This window comes from Chelonoidis abingdonii, chromosome 22, assembly GCF_003597395.2.
Source record: "Chelonoidis abingdonii isolate Lonesome George chromosome 22, CheloAbing_2.0, whole genome shotgun sequence".
Lineage (NCBI taxonomy): Eukaryota > Metazoa > Chordata > Testudines > Testudinidae > Chelonoidis > Chelonoidis abingdonii.
The window spans coordinates 20,091,719-20,114,228 of NC_133790.1; the positions used below are offsets into that span (position 1 = coordinate 20,091,719).

A 22,510-nucleotide genomic window follows, 5' to 3' on the forward strand; every position below is an offset into this window, starting at 1 on the left:
ACGTAGGCTGATTTTCTAAAGCGGCTGAGCACCATATGACTCCCACTGGCTGTGCTGTGGATGTGGGTCACTTACTTTTAGGCACCCTCTCTGCACCCCAGCTGACCCTGCTGTCAAATGGAGAATTGTAGTGCTGAGTTAGCTCTCCGGGGAGAGGGCTGGGTTAATTGGTGGCACTAATGCTGCTGATGGAAAAACACTATATAAAATGTTAAGTATCATCATAATCCCTACACAAGAGTGGTTCATGACTCTTCCCATGCCAGGACCCACCCACTACTGGTGCTCCCTCCCATCTAGTTGGGACCATCTCCCTCCCATTTAGCAATATGGGATGGGCAGGGTGGCCCTGACCCCTGACACCTCTTGTGAAGCCAGGGGGATGAAAACTCCTGCCATAGGACACAGGTTAGGGGCACTTCATTTCAGTCACCAGGGTGGGGGATCCCAAAGCTAATGCTCGTGCACTGAGCAGTGGCTGCCCGGAGTCGTGTTCCGTAGATAGGGGCAGATGCTAGAAACAATAGGAAAATGCTGAAGGGGGAACAAGGGGATAGGAGAGACCAGTGTGGGCCCCCCATTCTCCCTCTGAATCCATGTGTTCAGCTGCCCAGCCTCCTGCTTTCCACTGGGAGAGCGAGGCGCATAATTAAACCATTTCCCGAGCACTGTGTGCTTGTGGTTAACGACAATGAGCAGCCAACTGGGAAAAAGACGTGGGTGGGAGAATTTACTGCCTAGCAATTCCCTTCTTTTTCTGAGGGTCTGGTTCTGCCCAAAGCATTTCACGCTGACCAGCTGCCAAGGGAACACAGACCAGGAGCTGCTGTGGCTTACTGGCTTTGCAGCAGGTGTGCCCTGGCCTGGAGAGCAGCAGAGTCCAGTGGAGGGAGAGCACCAAGAGCGGGGTGGGTTTGCTGCCCAGCGTGGTGGGAAGTACAGAGGCTCCTCACCCGAAGGAGAGTCTCCTGTGTAGTGGCTGGAATGCAGCAGGACGGCACTGTGGCAGGGTTGTGGCATTGGCAAGAGGACAGGTTTGTGTAGCTATCTCTGTGCCATGCTTTCTCCTGCCATCTGCGCAGGTCACAGTTCTGTTTGTCTCTTGCCTAGGATGGGGCTCGGAAACACCACGCCTGGAAGGAGCAGAATCCCTGGATTTCCTCCTCGGTTAATACCATGGAGACTGGAGTCCCCATCAAGGGCTTCTCCAGGGGCACGGACAGGCCGGCAGCAAGCTGGAACCCACCCCGTTGTGGTGTGCCAGACCTACCCACCCTGCCAGATGGCCAGAATGGGCGGAACCGGCAGAAGCGGTTCGTCCTGTCGGGAGGACACTGGGAGAAGACGGACCTCACCTACAAGTAAGACAGGCCCGGAACCAAAGTCACAAGCAGGGAGCGAGTCCCTGTCAAGATCTGCTTCCTAAAAGAGCATTTCCATTTGGTGCTTTCGCCCGCTGAGTCTCGCCCATTACGGGCCTGTCCAAGCTGGGGAACTTGTTCAAGAAACAGGGTGCAAGGCATTGGGGTGACAAGGGTATATTCCACACACACCAGTTAGCCCCACACTGTCTCACACACATGCTCAGCATAGACATGACAGCCTTCACACCCTCAGCCACTTACACACCCCAGCACCCCCACACTGCTCGCACGCCCCCCTGCTCCGAGCACCCATGTGTGCCTCCACAGTCACACACTATCCTTCCCTCTCATGCATAAACACACACTCATTAACACACCCAGACTTCTGAACACCCTAGCCCTCATCTCCACACACCCCACCAGGCACCAGTCCCACATGCTCACACAACACCCTCCCCCCCCGCCCGAGGCTTCCCTCCACGTTTATTTTAAATAGCCTGTTCTAGTCATCATTTATTGAAGTGCTTACAAACATGGCCTCAGTGTCCCTGAAATCACCCCATGTGCTCTCAGGTAGGAGCTTGCTGGATGTGGTTAAGGGCCAGGGTTCCACTGGCTGATCACACACCATTTTCTCCCCTCGGTGCACGTCTGCGGCTGCTGTTAGCCTAAGGGAGTAAGATGCACATGTGGAAAGAAGACCCATGCTCCTGTGCATCTTGATAGGGCCCAGAGAAATGTCTTCACTGGGTATGTGTTTAACTGAGCGCAGGGCATGCTGCTATGCCAATAGCCTCAGGAGACTATCAGGGTAGTGGAAAGGCTTCCTCTTATCCCTGGCATCAGAGGGAAAAAAAACTTTGCTGTTATGAACAAGCACCAACATTGTGCCTGGGAATAAAAATCCTGCCGCATCAGAGATTAAAAACACCACACTATCCAAGGGCAGAGTTACAGGGGTGTGGGATATGAGGGGCTCAGGCACCCCAGTTAGTGAAACAGCATTTCCCTTCAGCATGAGCCAGATGCTAGGAGCTGAAAGCTTTTTCCATAGTGTTGAGAACTGTCATGTATACATGAGCACCCAGGTAGGCATGTCCATACACTAGCTCAGAGATGCGGTAGCAAAGGTATGTCTAGGAATCTATGTAGACTGGTATCCAAGCACCTCACCACACTAAATAAATCCACACAAATGGTCTATGCCTATACCCGAGTTCGCCCTCTCCTTCCATTTCCCAGGAGCAGGCAGCATTTCCAGAAATGTCTCTTTCCTCTGCTTCCATCCAGCTCTCCCCATTCTACAAGAACCAGGGGACAGCCGTTGAAACTGAAAGGTGGCAAATTCAAAACTTGCAGTCAGTGCACAATCAGACTGTGGAACTCACTGCCACATGATGCTGTTGAGACCAAGAACTTAGCAGGATTCACAAAAGGGTTAGATGTTTCTCTGGGCAACAGGAGCAGCTAGAATTCTAATAGTCCATTTTAAAAAATAAAGCAAAGCTTTGGGGTGACTTTTAACTACTAGGACTTAGGAGGACACTTTCCCTGGGGGCAGATTATCCCATAACTGCCTACTGTAGGGTTTTTCTTGAACTTTCCTCTGACGCATCTGGTGCTGATTATTGTTGGAGCCAGTATGCTGGACTGGGTGGTCACTGGTCTGAATCCAGTATGGCAATTCTTCTGTTCCCCCTTTCACAGCTGAGCACATCTGGATGTGCTTGATTCACCCCAGGCAGTGCTTGAGGTGCAGGCTGTAGCTCGCTGTGCCAGCAGAGCCCACTGCAGTTCAGGAGGAATCTGTGGGGGGATTTGGGGAGTTGGCATAAATGAGGGGTGCATTAGCAGGAAAAGGAGAAGCAGAAAGTCCTTAACAGCAAAGCTACCCATCTCAGACCCATAGCTTCTGTCCTGCAGGTTCTCTTCCATACAGGGACAGTTTGTTCTGTCTCTCACTCCGTTATGCTGGTTAGATGGAGGACGTCTCATTCACTGATTGTTCTGGGCCAGACGTGACTCAGACACAGAGCGTGTTTAAATTCACTAAGGAGGCCAAGGTAACCTCCACGGTGGGAGTGGTGGTGCTGCATGACTTGTAGCCATTCTAACCGCAGTGTCCTCGCACTGTGGTCAGGGGCGGGGAGTGCGAGTTAATGGGGAGTCCAGGGATTTCCAGATTTGGGGACAGTCCCCGCAGGGCTGTAGCGATTGATGGTGCTGGCAGCAATTATGTTGATGCAAGCAATTGTCAGAGTGAGGGACCAGCGGCACTAATGATGCTGACGCTGCTGGTGACTTCATCACTGCAATAATCACTGACAAGTACATTGTAACGTTGGTGGCAGTGGTTGTGCTGATGGCCAGACTGAATGTTGGTAGGGTGGGTTGGCTGGGACCCCCTCCTAGGCTTTGAGGAGTCAAAGGTTGTGCCTCAGGTCATTGGCAAATGTTCCCTGACTTGTACCCAAGCCCATGACTGGGCTGGAGGGAGTAGTACATTAGAAATGTTTAGTGTACTACCTCCTCCCTGAACTGTGTTCTCCACTACAATGACAATCCTGTCACTGTTTACAGCAGGGATCCTGAGTTAGCGTCTGATTCCGGGAGCCTTACTTCTACTGCAGAGCAGTGATGTGTGAGCACCTCCCCCTAACTCATGAATGTGCTGTTCACTGTGATAAAGGGTCACAGAATCAATCCCTTAGGGATCAGGATGGTAGTTTTGGTGGGGAGTGGAAGGGATTTCTGACAACAAGCACCAACCTCATGGGAATAAAATGCCCTTGCAGCAGAGATTAGAGAGAATTAATTCACCCCATCCAAACAGAGTTATGGGTGGGGGTAGACTGGAGGGATTATACCCCCTCCTAGGTAGTGTTGCAGCATTTCACTCCAGCACATTCACCAAACAGCCTCCTCCTCCTCCTCCAAAGCCCTCCTAAAAAATACGGCATGTCTGCAAATCTGTTCCAAAACCACCTATGCAGGATTCTTTGTACCACCCCGGACTCAGCCTGGTATATTGTATACTAGGACCTGAGCTATACAGACTGCATCTGATCTAGATAGTGTCCTCTTCTTGTGGCAAAGCCCAGGCCTGCACTGTGTTTACATGGCCCCGGGCGAACCAATGGTGTGTGGCAGATTGTTGGTAATAATGGAAGGCTGATGGTGGGATTTGTGGTGAGGACATTCCCTGTTGTCTAATGAAATTGTGATTTGCAGCCAGTGTAATGATGACAGAAATTCAATGACTCATTAGATGAAATTAGTGCGGATTGTAATGATGATGGACATGGTGGCATTTGCATTAATGGCCTTCTAATGGTGATTGTGGTGATAACAGATGCATTGCAGTTAATACTGACAGTGATTTGCAGGTGAGATCAGGATTCATTGCTCTGGTGTGGGGCTTGCTGTGGTTGTGATTATGTTGGCTGAGATGTTTTGATGTTAACAGAAGATGGTAGCATCCCTTTTTACAATAGATGGCACTCCCTGCTGCTGCTAATGCCTGTGATGACACTTTTCAGAGTACCAGCCCTGTTTAGTCTGTATCAGCAAAAGGAACAGGAGTCCTTGTGGGACCTTAGAGACTAACACATTTATCTGAGCATAAGTTTTCGTGGGCTACAGCCCACTTCACGGATGAAGTGGGCTGTAGCCTACGAAATCTTATGCTCAAATAAATGTGTCAGTCTCTAAGGTGCCACAAGAACTCCTGTTCTTTTTGTGATGACACTGCCAGTCTGATACTGACCATTGTGTGATGTTGGGATGATAGTTCTCTGAAAACATCTGCTCAATATGCAGCAGCAGTTAAAAAAGTGAACAGCATGTTAGGAACTATTAGGAAAGGAATAGATAATGCCACAGTATAAATCCATGGTGTGCCCACACCATGAATACTGCATGCAGTTATAATTGCCCTATCTCAAGAAGAATAGATTAGAATTGGAAAAGGTACAGAGAAGGGAAACAAAAATGACTAGGGGTATGGAACAGTTTCCATGTGAGGAGAGATTAAATACACTGGAACTGTTCAGTTTGGAAAAGAGGCGACTAAGGGGGGATGTGATAGAGATCTATAAAATCATGAATGGTGTGGAGAAAGTGAATGAGGAAGTGTTATTTACCCCTTCACATAACACACAAATCAGGGGTCACCCAATGAAATTTAACAGGCAGCAGGTTTAAAACAAATGTAAGGAAGTACTTCTTCACACAACACAGAGACAACCTGTGGAACTCATTGCTAGGGTATGTTGTGAAGGCCAAAAGGATAAATGGGTTCAAAAAAAGAACTAGGTAAGTTCAGGGAGGGCAGGTCCATCAATGGCTATTAGCCAAAATGGGCAGGGATGCAACCCCATGTGTCCCTAAACCTCTGACTGCTAGAAGCTGGGATTGGACAATGGGATGGATCACTTGATAAATTGTCCTGTTCTGTTCACTCCCTCAGAAGCATCTGGCCGAACCAGCCACTGTTGGAAGACAGGCTACTGGGCTAGAAGGATCATTGCTCTGACCCAGTGTGGCCGTTGTTATGTTCTTATGATGGGCAGTACCTCTAAATACAGTATCTACTGCTTTTTAGAATTATAAGATTCCCGTGGCAACTTGTGAATACTAAAGTGAGACGGACCATTGCGGAAGCCTTGAAAGTCTGGAGTGACGTGACACCATTAACCTTCACTGAAGTGCACGAGGGCCGAGCCGACATAGTTATTGATTTCACCAGGTAGGCATGGAAGGGGAAGCTGTTCTAATCCAAAAGGAAATGCCCTTCTTCCCCCACTGGGCTTTGTGCGACAAGGACAGATCCCACAGTCCTCACTGGAGCTGGTCCAACTATTGACATCAAATTATTTAGTCACTGACGTTAGTCCCTTGTCCTGTTTCCAAACTTTGGTTTTCTTATTTAGATATTAGGCTGCCTAGGCAAGAGCTGTTGTTTTGTTATGTGCATGTACAGTACCTAGCGTACTGGGGCCCTGATCCCTGATTGGGTGCCACCATACAACAAATAATCATTTATTTTATTAATTTGTTTATTATTGAAAAATTGTTCGCCCCTTAATTTATGCTACCATGTGGTCAAAGATCCCTGGCTGACAAGTGTTTGTTTTGGCTGCTTCCAACTCTTCAGTCTCTCTCCCTCCCCATCCCCTCATTGAATGACTTGACCTTTTGCCCCAAAACAAATTTAGCTTCTTGGTTAAATGAATCTTGACTCCAGGCCTGCACTTCACTTTCTGCAAAATATTTGCAGGAGCAAAACTTCACTCCCATGAATGTTTGCACAAAGCCAATAAAAGGGATTGTGGAGCCCATCCAAAGGAGGATATGGGCTGTATTCAGTGTATTTTGTCTCCACTTCTCTGCACTGTTCACCTCTCTCCAGGGCTTCCTCAGTTAACAGGAGTTTGGCTCGAGTGAGGACTTGAGGATTTGGCCTAGCAAGTCTCCATGTGTTCTGCTCAATTCAGTTGTGCTGTCTTAATGCTAGTAGCTTGATCAGCCTTCACCTGAATTTTGTGGGCTTGATGAAAGCTGAACAGAGGAAGGAACAAGCACCGATGAGAAACTAATAGCGTCTGTGGCCTGGCATGAAGGCACTGGGCTTGTGTGAAGGTTCGGCCTCCCTACTTAGAACAAGGTTTGCAGGGACACGAGGGAGGACTCAAAGTTGAGTGGTGGGGAGCGTGAGGTGCTGTTCTCAAAGCTCATCCTGGCTGCCAAGTGCAATTTCACTGAACTGCCATGTCTTGCCCTCCAGGTACTGGCATGGCGATAACCTGCCCTTTGACGGGCCGGGAGGCATCCTGGCGCATGCATTCTTCCCCAAGACCCACCGCGAGGGAGATGTCCATTTTGACTACGATGAGACTTGGACCATTGGGAATAACTTAGGTGTGTTGTGGATTCAGATGGAGGCGTGGATGTGTGCGTGTTTGGGGAGGGGGAGGCCGCTGATAAATGTAAAAAGCGTTTAATTCCTAGAGAAGAGGTCTGAACAGGCCTGTCCACACAGCAGAGCAGGGCACTTCACATGGTCTATGTCCTTGTCTCTTTCCAATCACAGTTAAGTGGGGTTCTAACACCAGGTCACTCAAAGAGCCACCGCTAAAAAATAAAACAGGGAGAGATAAGGGAACCTAAGTCCCAGACACGGGGGTGGAGTGTTTCTCTGCCAAAGTCCTGTAGAACTGGCAGGTCTCAGTCCCAGTCCCCATTGTCCACCGCCTGTTTCCAAACCCTTTCTTCCTGAACGTCTCTAAAGGGAAACAACACAGGCTCCCAGTCTCTCACTTTGGCTTGGGAACATGCTGACCCCCACACAACATCTCATGGTCGGTATGAGGGAGTGACTTGATTTCCAGACCAAGTCAAAACTGTTCTCTTAATAATAGAGCCAGGCTGGTATTGTGTAGTTCAGGGATAAATGCCATAACATCTCACAAGATACATACGGTATCTTGAGATCTATCAGGATCACTACCTAGGGCCTCAGTTCTTCTGCAAGATGCACAGATAATAACTCCCATCTATCACCCTCCTCCACCTCAACATGATCTACAGGGAGAAGAAATGGGTGTTGGGGGGGGGGCAACTAAGCTAACACCTCCCATTCAGGGCCTCCCTGTACAGCTTGTCTTATCCGGGTCAGTGTTTAGGCCCCAGTCCTGCACCCACTGAAGTCCATGGCATTTTCCCCATTGACTTTACTGACAGTTTGTAAACTCCCTGTGGCCAGGGACTGTCTTTTTGTCTATAGAGCATCAAGCTCACTCCAACACTGGATAATAAATAAACATCAGTAACTTTTGAAATATCTGAGGTGCTTCCCACCAGTTTTGCAATGGGAGAATCTGGGAACATCTGCAATCAACATTCACTGCTCTCTCAGAAGTTAGATAAGCCATTTGAAAAATGTCCTAATATATTCCTCTTCATTAATCCTGTATTGGAGGAGAGCTTGAAAAGCTGCTGAAACAGACCAGGCCACGTTCCGTCATCATTCACTCTCTCTTTCTTATGTGGCTTCAGTAATAACTGGGGATAATCACACTTAGCATGTTCTTCCAATTTAATATCCTCCAGAGCTTTGCAAACATTAATTAACCCTTGCAAGCCTTCTCTGAAGTAGGGGAATATCCTTTTTCCCCATTTTGCAGCCGAAGAAACCAAAGTACTGAGAGGTGTAAGTGACTTGCCCAAGGGTCACACAGCATATTATTGTCAGAACCAGGATTAGCTCTCAGGCATTCTTGGCTCCATACTGCCACTCTCTTATGGCTCTTCCCATGCAAAGATTTTTTTTCAGCTGCGCTGTTGTTCAGCTCCCCATGAAGTTGGAGCAGAGCACAGCGGATCTGCCAATACTGGACAGCAGAGAGTGGGGAGTCTGCCAATCTAAACAGGATTGTTCGAAAGTGTTTAATAAATCACTGAGGTAGAAATCCCAGATTCTCAGCCGACCTAGATGGGATCACTTCAGTTGCGTCAGTGCTGAGCAAGCTTGACACATTTCAGGGGGCTGCTCATTTGGAGATAAGCCAAGTTCACTTCTCCTCGCCATCAGACTTTCCTAGGTGCTCATACCACATCCCACTGGAATATTCTGCAGCATGCCCAGGCCTCCTTTGGGAGCTGCTCCTTCTCCCTTTTGGGGCAGTAGCCCTTGCACTAAACACGCCAGCGACTCTCTTCTTTCCAAGGAGGCTGCAACCTGGAGATTTCTGGGTGAAACCAGGGAAGAATCAATTGCATTTGGGCTCATTAGGAAACAACATTAGGACTCTTCCTCACAGCCTTTGTTGCTTAATTTCTTCTTTTAAGGTCATTTTATCCAAGAATTTAAAAACCTGAAAGCGATCAGCAGGGAGCTAAAGGAGATCTCCCAAGTGTGGGGTGTGTTTCTACATGCCTGAATCCCTTTACCTTCCCTTTAAAGATGCTGTCAAATAGATTATGCTTAAGCATGTCCTCCCTTAAATCTGTTAGAGTTGGGGGCAGGAGGGAGGACTGGATAAAGCATCAGAAATGGTTTGTTTATTTTGCCTTTCTTGCTCTCCCGACAAACCACCAAAAAGCAATAGGTGATCGCCCCCTGCTGTCTGTGTGGCACCATTTGTTTACAATTGCTGTTCTCAGCGTAGTCCTGGTGGCATAGTTCCGCTTCACACCAGATGTTCCACTGGATGGTGGCTTGCTGTGAACCCCACCACGTTTGCTGCTAATCAAGGAATGATGCTCCCCCTGTGCAAAGCTGATCTGACTGGACACCGCCTTAGTGTCTGCTTCCTGTGGGCCAGATCCCCACAGACGTGCCAAAGGCAGAACCTTCCCTCCAGAACTAGGGGGAAGATTCTCCTGGGAGCTGGGGCCATTGGCCCCTGTGCTGGTGACATGAGGCAGAATTGTAACTTGCTGGTATGTGCAGGTTAACACATGGGAAAAGGTGAAGATACTCACAGTGACTCAACTCACACAGTTCCAAAGCCCTGGCTGGAAAACCAGCTCCACCCCCACCACTCTGCATGGCTGCTGGGATTGCCTCCTTTAAAGAGGCCACAGCATCTGGTGCTACAGCAAAGAGCTGGGAACTAGGACGGTACTGAATTCAACCCCCTTAGGTGCTCGCTCACTATAGGACATGAGGCAAATCCACAGACCCCTTTGGACTACGGTCAACCCAACTGGACCTCCCTGAAAAGCAGATTTCCTCTTGCACTGAACTTTTGGTGGTGCCACCATAGGGAATGAACAGTGAGGGCCCTGCCCATCCTAGGTGTCTCCCAGCACACTGAAAAATCCCTGCACCCTCTTCCCTTTGCAGGGACTGACCTACTGCAAGTGGCTGCTCACGAATTTGGTCACGTCCTGGGCCTACAGCACACTACTGTCTCCAAGTCGCTGATGTCTCCTTTCTACATCTTCCGCTACCCGCTGAGCCTGAGTGAGGACGACAAACAAGGCATCCAGTACCTCTATGGGAAACCAAAGACCGATCCAGTGCCAGCCCCAGCACAGGAGGCAGAGCCAAACCCACCAGACATCGAAACAAATGAGATCACCAATGTGGGGGTGAGTGACCAGCAATGCTTGCATCAAAGCTGCTATTGCCAAGTGTCCCCAACAGTACTAAGGCAACCCCAACTTTATTCTAATAGAATCACCCCCTGGTGAGGCTCTGGGGAAACCACAGCAAAGAAAAGAAGGAGAATGGGGGACTCCTTGGGAATCTCACTGCCCTGGGAGCTGGCCACACCAGGCCTAGGTTAGATGGCAAGTGAAAGGGGTTTGATTGCACCTTCCACCTCCCAGCTTGGCTTAGATTAGCATGATTGGCAGTTCCTGGTGAAGAGGAGTCCAAGATTTTCCTTGCGGGGACAATGAAGGTCAAGGCAGGAGTGTGTTGGCAGAGCTGTGTAGGGGCCTGAGGACTGCAGTGATAACGATACCTAGCTCTTCTACAGCACTTTTCACTGACACATCTCAAAGCACTGTGCAAAGATGACCAATGTCAGCAGAGGTGGGTATCACCGAGCGGAACTGAGAGCTGTGTGGGGACGCTTGCCCAGCATCTGCGCATGCAATGCCTGGCTGTAGCCAGTGCAGGTTACCTGTCATGTTAATAAACCAGTCATTATATATAGGCACAGAGCCCAATTCACCCTGGGGCAAACCTCCTACAGGCAATGCAATAAGTCAAACTCCTCCTCACCCCCAGGCTTCTTGATTCAAGCACTTGTCTTGATCAATGAAGCATGGGGAGGATTACATTTTATTTGGGAAAGACCCTATTGTCTGCAGTGACTATCTACAGCCTCCTCAGGCAAGGCACCGGGTCAGGGCGGGGTGCCCCCTGAGCTTGACACAGGGCGGGGTGCCCCTCGGAGTTTAGCACCTGCTGACCGGCATACGGTATTCTCAGTCTGTGCAGCCTGACGCCTGTGACACGGATTTTGACGCTGTTTCCACCATCCGGGGGGAGCTGTTCTTTTTCAAGTCGCACTACGTGTGGCGGCTCAGGAATGGGAAGCTGCAGGCCGGCTATCCGGCCCTGGCTTCTCGCCATTGGCAGGGAATTCCAAGCTCCATTGACGCGGCCTTTGAGGACTCCCTAGGAAATATCTGGTTTTTCCAAGGTAAGCGAGAACAGAGATGGGATCGGAGGGCTAGAAAGGATGAACTGTTGTGTTGGGGTGGAGGATGCAAAACCCAATAGGTTCTAGGGCATGAAAATGTTCTTGGCAGCATCAAAACCCCACTCCCCAATATAAGGATCCTTTTGTTTGTTTGTTTTTTCCTCTCTCTTTAGTTTTAATATTTTAACAGATGTTGGGGGGAGGTGGGGGTTCACTTTCATTTTAGACAAAGCCAAATGTCAAACTTTCCTCCTTTGGAACAAGAGAACTTTTCTTCCAAGTTTCTGCCTAGCGGCTCTGAAAATGTGCCTCACTCACAGATGAGGAGTGAAGGCCACGGTTACTGCCTGTCATTTTGGTATGAAAATTGGTGAAGAGGAACAGGCCAGCTCTTCTTAAAGTGGCCTTGCCCAACTGGTAAATATTCTCACCTTGGTTACTTAGAAGCAAAAGAGTTTCCCAAATCTAGTGTATTGAACAGGAAGAGTTTGAATTAGTTCTCCCCCCACTATCTATGGGTATTTGTTTATTTCTGCATCTCATTCAGCTTGGACATTGAAATCAGAGGTGGCATTGACTGGTTTTACATTGGTGAAACTCCATGGAGCTATCCCTGATTTGCACCTCTCCAAGTGAGACCTTCGCTTGGTCAGTTTTACTGTTAAAGCCAATGGCCCCAGTTCTCTGGTCTGGGCAGGGGGCACTTTAATGTAAGTCCTGAGCAGGGGCAAAGATGGCTCAACATCTGCAGTAACTTCCATTATTGTCCCAGCCGTCTGGTGTACAGTGACACCCTGGCATTCATTTGGGCATTACAGGACAACCCTTCCTTCAGTGCGGGGACTTTAAAATGTGCAATTTGTCAAACACACTTAAATGTTTTAGGAATCTACACACCTGGGACTAGATTGCAGCAGGCCTGTGTGTGCGGCTGCGTGGGAAAGGAGAGGGGGTACTAGGAGCATTCCCCCCTTTTCCCCCCCCAAACTGTGTGAGGGGCCAATCGTGGTCATTGTGCTTCCTGCACACAACAGTCTGACAAACACTAACAGTAGTAAGGCCATGGCCCGGCCACTCGCCTTCTGCACCAGCCTTCAGAGGAAAGTCAGCGCAAGAAGGGAGCACATGGGGCACTTTCAAAGTTCTCACTCCAGCATGAGTCCCTGCAGCCATGGCAGAACATCTGCACCTTCTTCCCTCTTACAAGGCGGGGGCGGGGGGGCTCTGCACCATTACTCAGTATATCACAGAGCATATCAAATGGCTCAGCATCCAGAATGATCCTATATCCTGCTAAAACTGGCAGGATTTTAACTCGAGCAGTGCTATGGAGTGTTGCTTAAGGAAACTATGAAATGTCTAGGAGTAATCCTGAAGATGTCAATTTTAATCTAAACTCAAAGCATTATTTTTGTCTATTTTATTTTGACTATTTCTTGCTCGTTTATGCAGATCCCCCATTTAAACACACATGCACACGTACGGATGTCAAGTGTCAGAGGGGGACCAGTGTTAGTACTTACAGATGCATTATTAATTATGTTTATTGTGGTAGTGCCTAAGGGTCAGCCAAGAATGGGGCCGTTGTGCTAGACACTGAACACACAGCGTGGAAGGTGGTTCTTGCACTGACCAGTTTACAGTTGGTTCTTCTTTCCTCCACCGCAGACTTAGCACCATCGTCTGGACAATCTCTCTTCGAAGTAGTTCTAACCAGAACTGGGTACGTTGTGTTGTGTTTCCACAACCAAGGCATTGCCAGGGAGCTATAGTTTTTCAGTGAGTGACAAGAAAATAGGCAGAGTGAGGTTTTTAAAAGAAAGCAATACTTTCTGCTGGAGGATTCCCAGCTACATCCAGTAGTTAAATAAACAAATTAAAAGAACCCTCTCAAGGACTCTTCATAATTTTAAATTTTCCACACTTTACAGTACTGCAATAAGTATAAACGTAAATGTTTTTCCCTCACTGATTTGGTCTTTTTCCAATTAGCAAAAAAAAATTTTTTTTTTTTTTTGCCTTCCTGTGTTTCTCTTTCTAGTGAAGTTTGACATTAACAGGGCTGCTTTGTGTGTTTGTTTAGGCACCAGCATCACTGATGTCCCCATGTGGACAGCTCACGGCAGCAGGAGCGTGAAGTGCCGGTTATATATGGTCCCACAGAAATGGATGTTTAATTTCAGTCATTACAATACTGTTTGGTTTAGACCTACATTTTCAAACAATGTGCATGCAGCTGCAAATTAGTTTGCATGTGCAGTTGCAGCAGTTGCATATTCAGTTATCATAATGGATTGTGCAAATGACCAGTTACAGGTCTGTCATTTGTATGTGCCAGAACAGTAGCTGGTGTGCACAATGTAGATGCATAATTGCACACACGTTTGCACATGCAGTTGAATATTTAGCCTTCTCTCTATTTAAGGCTTAGATTTCAAGAGCACATCAGTCACAACTCACTATGCACACACTCTCAGTGCCCAAAGATCTTACCCTCACTTAATTCTCTCCCCCACATAAAAGACAGCCCATTTTTCTTCTCTCTCCCCACATGGTAGCCTCAGGCTCTTGGGCAGGGAGACTAAAACAGATGCAAGATGTGGCTGAGATGAGGATTATGCTTGGCAATGTTGCTTCATGGATTTCCACCCCCCCCCCCCCATATATTGTCTTAGTTTAGATTAAAAACTCAACAGACTCATAGATATTATGCTGGTAAAAGGGTTCGGACCTCCCTCGGCACATTCAGAGCAAAATTCAAACCCCAGTCTTCATCAGCCTACCCACAATAACTACTTTAAAAAACTAACCCGCTCTCTGCTGTATTCGTACACGTCACATTATTGGAGGCATTCCCACACCAGTGATGGGCACCATGTAACAAGCTAGACAGACTGCCTGACCCCCAGGGCCGCCCAGGGGATGAGGGGGGGCAATTTGCCCCAGGCCCTGGGCCCCACAGGGGCCCCCACGAGAATATAGTATTCTATAGTATTGAAACTTTTTTTTTTATGGAAGGGGCCCCTGAAATTGCTTTGCCCCAGGCCCCCTGAAGCCTCTGGGCAGCCCTGCTGACTGGCCTAGAAAACGAAGTCATCTATTCATTCAAGGAACAGATACAGCAAAGGCAGTAGCTATGTAGATTTTTCTCCTTGGCGTCAGCCTTGCTTAGAGGTGAGATGAGAGTTTATTCTCCCCTGTCCATTTGATGCATGGCGTCTCAATGGCCATCAGCAAGGGTGCCAATTGTGCTAGTGGTTTTTCTGTCATGGACACCTGTCCATTGGGACTGGGCTGAGATTCCTGGTCATTTCACACAGGTCACCATACTGTCATTAGACAGTAAATAGGTTGTGATCACTCCTGTCATTATATATTCTTTTGCCCCATCATCAGGCTCTCAGTACTGGATTTATGATGGCGAGAGACGCTTGTCTGGCCCTGCTTCTATCTCGGAGCTGGGCCTATCTGCTTCTCCTGTCCAGGCAGCTTTGATGTGGGGGACAGAGAAGAACAAGATTTACTTCTTCAAGGGAGGCAGTTACTGGCGCTTCAACCCTAGCACCCGCCAGGTGGAGACCATCTACCCCCGCAGGATGGCCGACTGGCGTGGCATCCCTCAGGAGATTGATGCTGCTTTCCAGGATGAGTTTGGTGAGTGCACATCGGAATATAGGCCTATTCTTGTGTGGGCTTTCTTGGTTATTCTTGCATCTCAGGTACGAAGGGAATCAGCAGGATTTGGACATTTATTTTAATCTGGATTATTAACAATGACGCACTTTTTTTGCAAATTTTCATCCATAAGAGAAATATAATAATACATGGATATAACAATTTGTACAGAGATCATCCAGTTAAGCTTGCAATGGGTGTGTAACAGGTATTTATCATCAATTCTGTAGAAGATCATGTGATTAAACAACTAAAACCCCAACAGTACCATTATCCCTTAAAAGGAAATACATGTAGGACATTGCAGATGCTTTTTTTAAAGGGGAGAGATGGAGAGACTCCCCAAACCTCTAGTAATAAGAGAATGGCACAAGGAAACCTGCTCCTATTACACCCTCAAGGAAGAAAAAGATACACAGGGGACAGAACTACAGACATTTCACTGCATATGATGGTGCTGGGGGAATGTCTTCTATATTCCCAGACGGCTCCTTGCTGAAAACTGCACAGTGACACCACACAACCTCATCATCCAGTGATCCATCTATTGTCAACTGTTCTCTATGCAGAGGTTGGCAGCCTTTCAGAAGTGGTGTGCCAAGTCTTCATTTATTCACTCTAATTTAAGGTGTCGCGTGCCAGTAATACATAACGTTTTTAGAAGGTCTCTTTCTATAAATCTATAATATAACTAAACTATTGTATGTAAAGTAAATAAGGTTTTTAAAATGTTTAAGAAGCTTCATTTAAAATGAAATTAAAATGAAGAGTGCCCCAGACCGATGGCCAGGACCCAGGCAGTGTGAGTGCCACTGAAAATCAGCTCGTGTACTGCCTTCAGCACGTGCCATAGGTTGCCTACCCCGCTCTATGTATCAACCCTAAAACCCTTCCCCTTCCCAGGGATTCCCTTAGAAATGTTGTACATGAATGTAGGCAATCCTTACGGGTTGGGGGACTCTATCCTGGGCAGTAGTGACTCTGAAAAGGTTTGGGGGGTCATGATGGGTAATCAGCTGAACATGAGCTCCTAATGTAATCCTGTGGCCAAAAGAGCTAATGCGATCCTGGGATGCATAAACAGGGGAATCTCGGAGGAGTAAAGAGGTTATTTTACCTCTGTATTTGGCACTGATGCAACTGCTGCTGGAATACTGTGTCCAGTTCTGGTGCCCACAGATCAAGAAGGGTGTTGATAAATTGGAGGGGGGGTCAGAGAAGAGCCATGAGAATGATTAACGGCTTAGAAGACATGCCTTATAGCAACAGATTCAAGCAGCTCAATCGATTTAGCTTAACAAAGAGAAGGTTAAGGCCGTGAGACTTGATTAGCCTACATGGGAACAGATATTTAATGAGTTCTTCAGTCTAGCAGAGAAAGGTATAATACTAATCCGTGGCTGAAAGTGGAATCTTGACGAATTCAGACTGGTAATAAAGCATTAATTATTAATGGTGGGAATAATTAACCATTTGAACAATTTACCAAGGTCTGTGGTAAATTCTCCATCACTGACAATTTTTATATCACGATTGGATGTTTTTCTAAAAGATCTCCTATAGGAATTTAGGGAAGTTCTGTGGCCTGTGTTATATAGGAGATCAGACTAGATCAAGGGTAGGCAACCTATAGCACGGGTGCCGAAGGTGGCACGTGAGCTGATTTTCAGTGGCACTCACACTGCCTGGGTCCTGGCCACCGGTCCGGAGGGCTCTGCATTTTATTTAATTTTAAATGAAGCCTCTTAAACATTTTAAAAACCTAATTTACTTTACATATAACAATAGTTTAGTTATATATTATTGACTTATAGAAAGAGACCTTCTAAGAACCTTAAAATGTATTACTGGCACGTGAAACCTTAAATTAGAGTGAATGAATGAAGACTTGGCACAGCACTTCTGAAAGGTTGCAAACCCCTGGACTAGATGATCACAATGGTCCTTTCTGAGCCTTGGAATCTATGCAAATCTATGACATAAATCCCAAAGAAATCTCTTGGTAGGAATAGACTCCTTTCGGCCATCTCCTACACCTATTCCATCAAGTCCTTGCTGCAATGATAAAGGGCCTCATCCTGACCCCTCTACTCTCACTGACTGTTCTGCAACCAAGCCAACCGCTGAGTCACAAAGCTGGGTGGAGAGGACATGAAGCTGGAGATGCAGCAAGCTTCCTCCTCATCCTTCTTTGCTAGTTAGTGAACCATCCTTCATTGTGGGTCTTTGCCATCCCTTTGCCCACTGGCAAATTGAGCATGAAGTCCATTATGGGACATAAATACAAGGAGTAATAATGCTAGAAAATGAAGAGCCCCGTAAATCGCATCTGCTCTGTCTCCTTTGACACTTGTCTCCGTGCCTCTGTCTCCTCCACAGGTTTTGCCTATTTCTTGAGAGGCCTGCTTTACTGGAAGTTTGACCCAGTGCAGGTGAAAGTGCTAGAGGGTTACCCACGCCAGATCAGCCATGACTTCTTCAGCTGTGCACCCTCCTCCAATTTCTTCAGATGAACAGAAGGGTGCTGGCATCCTCCAGATTGCCCTCCCATCTCCCCATGTCTCCAACTGTCACTTTGAAAGATGTCATGCTCTCAGACAGAGAAATCTCACGTGCATTCCTGGCCTTCTGCTGTGCCCATCACCTGACACAATGGGTTGCACAAATGGCTCGAGGAGACCTGTGGCATGCGGTTGCCTGTTTTCAGATTCCAGGGGCCCCCAATCACAGCTTGGTGTTGGAAATAAGGATGCAGCCTGATTGCTGTCGAGTGGCTATGTTAACACTTCCAGCACTTAGATCCCAGAGGCCAGCCTGGAATGGGTCATGCTTCCAAAGTTATCTGGGCCCCATCCACTTAGAAAATGGATCCCACTGGTATTCCTTGTGTTAATATTGCCCACAACACAGCCACCTTTGCTGTTCCTGACATCAGCACTGTTGAGAATGGATTCCATTGATGGCCACTTCCCTAGCATTGAAAGGGGAGTTTTAACCGTTCCCAAATTCAGATTCAAGACATGTGCCCAGGTTGCTGGGGCTGCTTCACCATAGTAATAAAGGTGAGTTTGGACCCTGCATTTCAGCATCTTGTCCCAGGTCTATTGGTATTTCTGTTTTTGTTTTGTATTGTCACTAATGTTCATTATACTTTTGTACTGATTTGTAAAAATATTCTGTGGGTTTTTTAAAGGTGCTAGGTTTCAGTGCTGGACACTGCCCAATATCTCCATATATTGTTACTAACTCTGGGATCTCACTAAGACACTAGCTCACCACAGTACTGCCTGGATGCCTGTAACTTTATCAAAATTTCATGTTAAGTCTATCCAAATTCAAAACCAATGTTTGTGCCTTGTTTTGCTTCTTTATTCTCTACCTATTGCTGAAAATCAGAACACAAGAGGGTCGTGCATTTTCTCTATGTATTCTTCACCCATCTACCTTCCCCTCTTTCACAAGCTATTCTTCATCTTCTTCCCCGTGTCTCCAATTGAGCAAAAATGTATCTGCTTCCAGATCTCATGGTTTTTGCTGCATAGCAAAACTTTATGTATTGTAACAATCCTGGTTAGCAAAATAAACCTGTGGTGGCCCTTTCTGATTGCCCAAGAAATGGAAGTAAAGAAAGGGTAGAAACCTACTCAGTTACCCTTATTATTTATCAGCTTTCCTTCAGACCTCATTAGCAGAGACAAAGTGGGATTTAAACCTACCCACAGCAAATAGAGATATGGCTCAGTGGCCTTTATCATCCTTAGGCCTGCATGTTCTCTCTAAGCATTCAAGTTTTTTTTTACCTCATTCAAATTTCAGGTCTGTTTTTTACTTCTTCTCAGTGTTTGTTTTTACAACCATGCTTCTTCAAAGCAAGTATGTAAATGTTTGTACAATGTGTATAAAACCTTTTTATATATACTGTGTGTGTGTATATATACATACTGTGCTGTGTCAATAAATGTGGTCTTTTTTTCTATGCCTTGTTTAGTCTGAATTTCTTTTAACATAGTTTTCAACCACAACTGTAAAACAGATCCCACCTACAGACCCTTATCTTGAGCACTGTCTATACTGTAAGTACAAGGGTGTTTTTTATAATCAGATTGTGACCTGCTCAGCAGACCCAGTTGCAACAAGTATAAGTGAGTTTGGGTCATGCTGTCATTATTGAACTTTTCTATTACAGTGGCACTTAGAGGCCTAGATCAAAACTGAGGCTGTGAGAAACATTCCCTTCTCAAGAATAGGAAAAGGAAAAATATAGCAAGAGTAAAGAGCATTTTCCATCAGGAAGTATAGGAAGCACAGCAAGTAGTAACTAGCTACAAAATGGCTACTTTAGGGCTGCAGCTGCTTGACTCTGCAGTATTTAAAGGGACAGATACAGAAACGCATGCTGGGGAAAAAAGTTCTTATAAGAGGGCAGCAGCCCAGCTGGGAAAGAATCAAATAGCTATAAAGGTATGGTTATGTGTTGCTTATGCCTTGCAAGTGAGTCCTATACCTTGAAGAGGCTGTAATTTAAGAAGACAAGTGGGATAGCTCAGTGGTTTGTGCATTGGCCTGCTAAATCCAGGGTTGTGAGATCAATCCTTCAGGGGGCCATTTAGGGGTCTGGGGTTTGGTCCTGCTTTGAGCAGGGGGGTGGACTAGATGACCTCCTGAGGTCCCTTCCACCTGTGATGTTCTGTGATTATAAGAAAGGGGTAAGGAATGCATTGCAATACGTACAATGGTGATATAAATGTTTCAAAATATCAGTAGTATAACTAGTTAACCTTATCTACCCATTGGTCACTGATTGTAAAAGTAGGTCTTGAGAAGAGCGTCAGTAGACTTATTGCCTTGTGTGGCTTAAAAGAAGGAGGGGAGATGTTTGAGAAGCTCAAACAGGTGGTTACAGCAGATATTGTGACAGAGGAAGAGCTAGAGGCTGAGGTATGAGTGGATGGGGTGGGAGCAGAGTTGTGAAGACTCTTGAAGATGAGAATAACTCTTGAACTTAGTGTGGTGATGTATAAAGGGAGTTGGAAATCAAAGAGGGAGGTGATAGGGTCAGAGTGAAAGGCAACAAAAATAATCTGGATCGCTGTGTTTTTAATGAACTAGAGAGGATTATGTGGTTGTCAAGGAGATGTAGAGAAGGCAACAGGAGTGAAGATGAGAAATGCTGAGGAGCTGACTGAGTTTTTGGCTTTCTGAATAGCATAAAAAGGTCAAACCTTATGGAGAAGCAGCTGCAAAACGTGGACATGGCTTGGAGGTGTGTGTGGAGGGTGGGAGAGAGTGTAGAGGAAGACTCCAAGGTTGACTTGTATGACTGGGGAAATGGTGAAGTCATTAATAACTCTGAAGAAAGATATGATCAGTTTATGGAGTAAGGGGCCCATATTGGAGAGAGGGGCACAGATGTGACTGGACAGGGATACCTCAGCAGTAGAGAGGTAAAGTTGAATCATCTACACAAAGATGGTGGTTGAAATTGTGCGAGCAAATGAGATTGCCCAGAGAAAGGGTATAGAGGGAGAAGTGTCAAGGCTGGAGCTCTGTGGAACCCCTACAGAAAAGAGGAGCCACCATTGAATGTACCTGAAAGAATTGCTAAAGAGGTAACTGCTTTCTTCACAACATAGTAGATGCAGATAGCCATGTTTGCATATGTGGCATATCCAGGGTGGTATCTGTGCATCCTGTGAAAGTCTAAGCAGATATCCCTCAGAAGAAAACCATGTATCTGGAGAAGGTGAACACAGCTGCATGCAAGGTAGTGCCATCTGAGATATATAGATGCACAGGGAGCTGGGAAGACAGAAGATTGGCCAACTCAATTATGTAAATCCTCTCTACATAGCAAAATAAGCATCTTTATAGAGACAAGCATGCCTCAGCTTACACCGCTAGCTAGGTCACATATGCCTAGATGCCATGATTACTAATCATGCTGTGTGGACATAAATCATGTTTATAGCCAACAATGTTACAAACTGGCAGTGGCAACAACCAGCACCCATAGCATCAACAGGGCTTTACAACTAACTCCATGACAATGCTGGCCTCAGCTCTTCCTGGACAGCAAGAGATCTGGCTTTAAGTGGTTTCCATTATATACAGGGTTTAATTTGGTTCAGTAGCTCTCAGCACCCCCAGTACTCAAATTCTTCCAGCACCTCTGGGGATCTGCTACCCCTGCTCCCAAATATACTACCCCCCCTAATGACAGCAGGGGCAAAGGTGGCTGCAGGGCTCTCTGAGGTGGGGGTGGATTCACCCCCTGCCCAAACTGGTTCAGCAAGGGGTCGGACCCACTCAAATGCAGTGGCAGATTTGCCACTGGGCTAATGGGGTTCCGTACCTGGACGGCACTGGAAAAAATAGGCACCACCTGGCAGGAGCAAGGGGAGCCCCCATACCCAGACCCTGCTCCCCAGCAGGAGTGGGAGGGGGGGAGTGACTGCAGGCAGAAGCGGTAGGAAGCCCCCCCCCCCCCCGACCCAGGGCCTCACAAAACCATAATCCAGCTCTGCACAAATGACAATCCCTGCCAAGCTGCCCTGGCGGGGTGGGGCTCTTGTGTAACTAACAAAGGATGAGGAGGGAAAGCCAAGGGGCGGCCCTAGGCTGCACCGCCCCGTGCATCCAGCGCCCCCCACCCTTGGCCACAGCGCGCCCCTTGCTCCGCAGCCCCCTGTCCGCACTGTCCCGTGCACCAGACCCAGGCACCGCAACGGGGGGCGGCGGCAGGTGCCCGCGAGACTGTGTGGCCCGGACCGAGCCGGCACGTGCCCCCGCGCGCCCCGTAAGGGGGGGAGGGGGTGTGACTTGGAAGCGACCCCTTTAAGGCCCCGCCCACTGCGGGTAGGGCTCCACGAGCCGCGGTTCCGGCGCATGCGCGTTGATCCTGCGGAGTAGGCCGCAGCCCCCCGCTTGCTTCCCCTCCGCGCCCGGCGCCCCCAGCCCTGCTCCCGCCGCCGCCATGATGATGATGGCGCTGAGCAAAACCTTCGGGCAGAAGCCCGTCAAGTTCCAGCTGGAGGAGGACGGCGAGTTCTACATGATCGGGTCTGAGGTACCGGCCCGCCCGCGAGGAGGCTGCGGGACAATGGCCCGGCCGGGCCCCGCTCTGCTGTGGGAGCCTCCTGCAGCGGGGGCTCGGCCTCGCGGGGCGGGGGCGTGAGGGCAGAGTGTGGGATCTGGCCGGGTGAGGCGGGGGCAGCGTGCGGGGAGATGAAGGGGAGATCTGGGGGAAGGGGGAGGGGGTGTGGATAGAGGGTGGTGTTCGGAGGGTGGGGAACAGGAGGGTTGAATGGCGGC

The 22,510-nt window shown here is 47.8% G+C and overlaps 2 protein-coding genes across 3 annotated transcripts in view; both read left to right on the top strand.

Annotated features, from left to right (window-relative positions):
* The window catches only part of MMP11 (matrix metallopeptidase 11), a 32,938-nt gene extending 13,767 nt beyond the window's left edge, over window positions 1-19,171 (top strand). The window contains exons 2-8 of one of the 2 annotated variants that reach the window (XM_032779511.2): window positions 1,111-1,361; window positions 5,968-6,111; window positions 7,150-7,283; window positions 10,213-10,460; window positions 11,311-11,524; window positions 14,921-15,178; window positions 17,579-19,171. In XM_032779511.2, the coding sequence (XP_032635402.1) occupies window positions 1,111-1,361; window positions 5,968-6,111; window positions 7,150-7,283; window positions 10,213-10,460; window positions 11,311-11,524; window positions 14,921-15,178; window positions 17,579-17,712 (1,383 nt within the window). In that variant the 3' untranslated portion in view covers window positions 17,713-19,171. Of the gene's footprint in view, window positions 1-1,110; window positions 1,362-5,967; window positions 6,112-7,149; window positions 7,284-10,212; window positions 10,461-11,310; window positions 11,525-13,192; window positions 15,179-17,578 lie in introns of those variants that run through there. The other variant, XM_032779512.2, reaches the window with a different exon arrangement.
* Window positions 19,172-22,081: 2,910 nt separating this feature from the next.
* The window catches only part of SMARCB1 (SWI/SNF related BAF chromatin remodeling complex subunit B1), a 24,207-nt gene continuing 23,778 nt past the window's right edge, over window positions 22,082-22,510 (top strand). Inside the window, exon 1 of the mRNA XM_032779515.2 lies at window positions 22,082-22,265. Within this exon, the coding sequence (XP_032635406.1) occupies window positions 22,173-22,265 (93 nt within the window). The 5' untranslated portion in view covers window positions 22,082-22,172. The remainder of the gene's footprint in view (window positions 22,266-22,510) is intronic.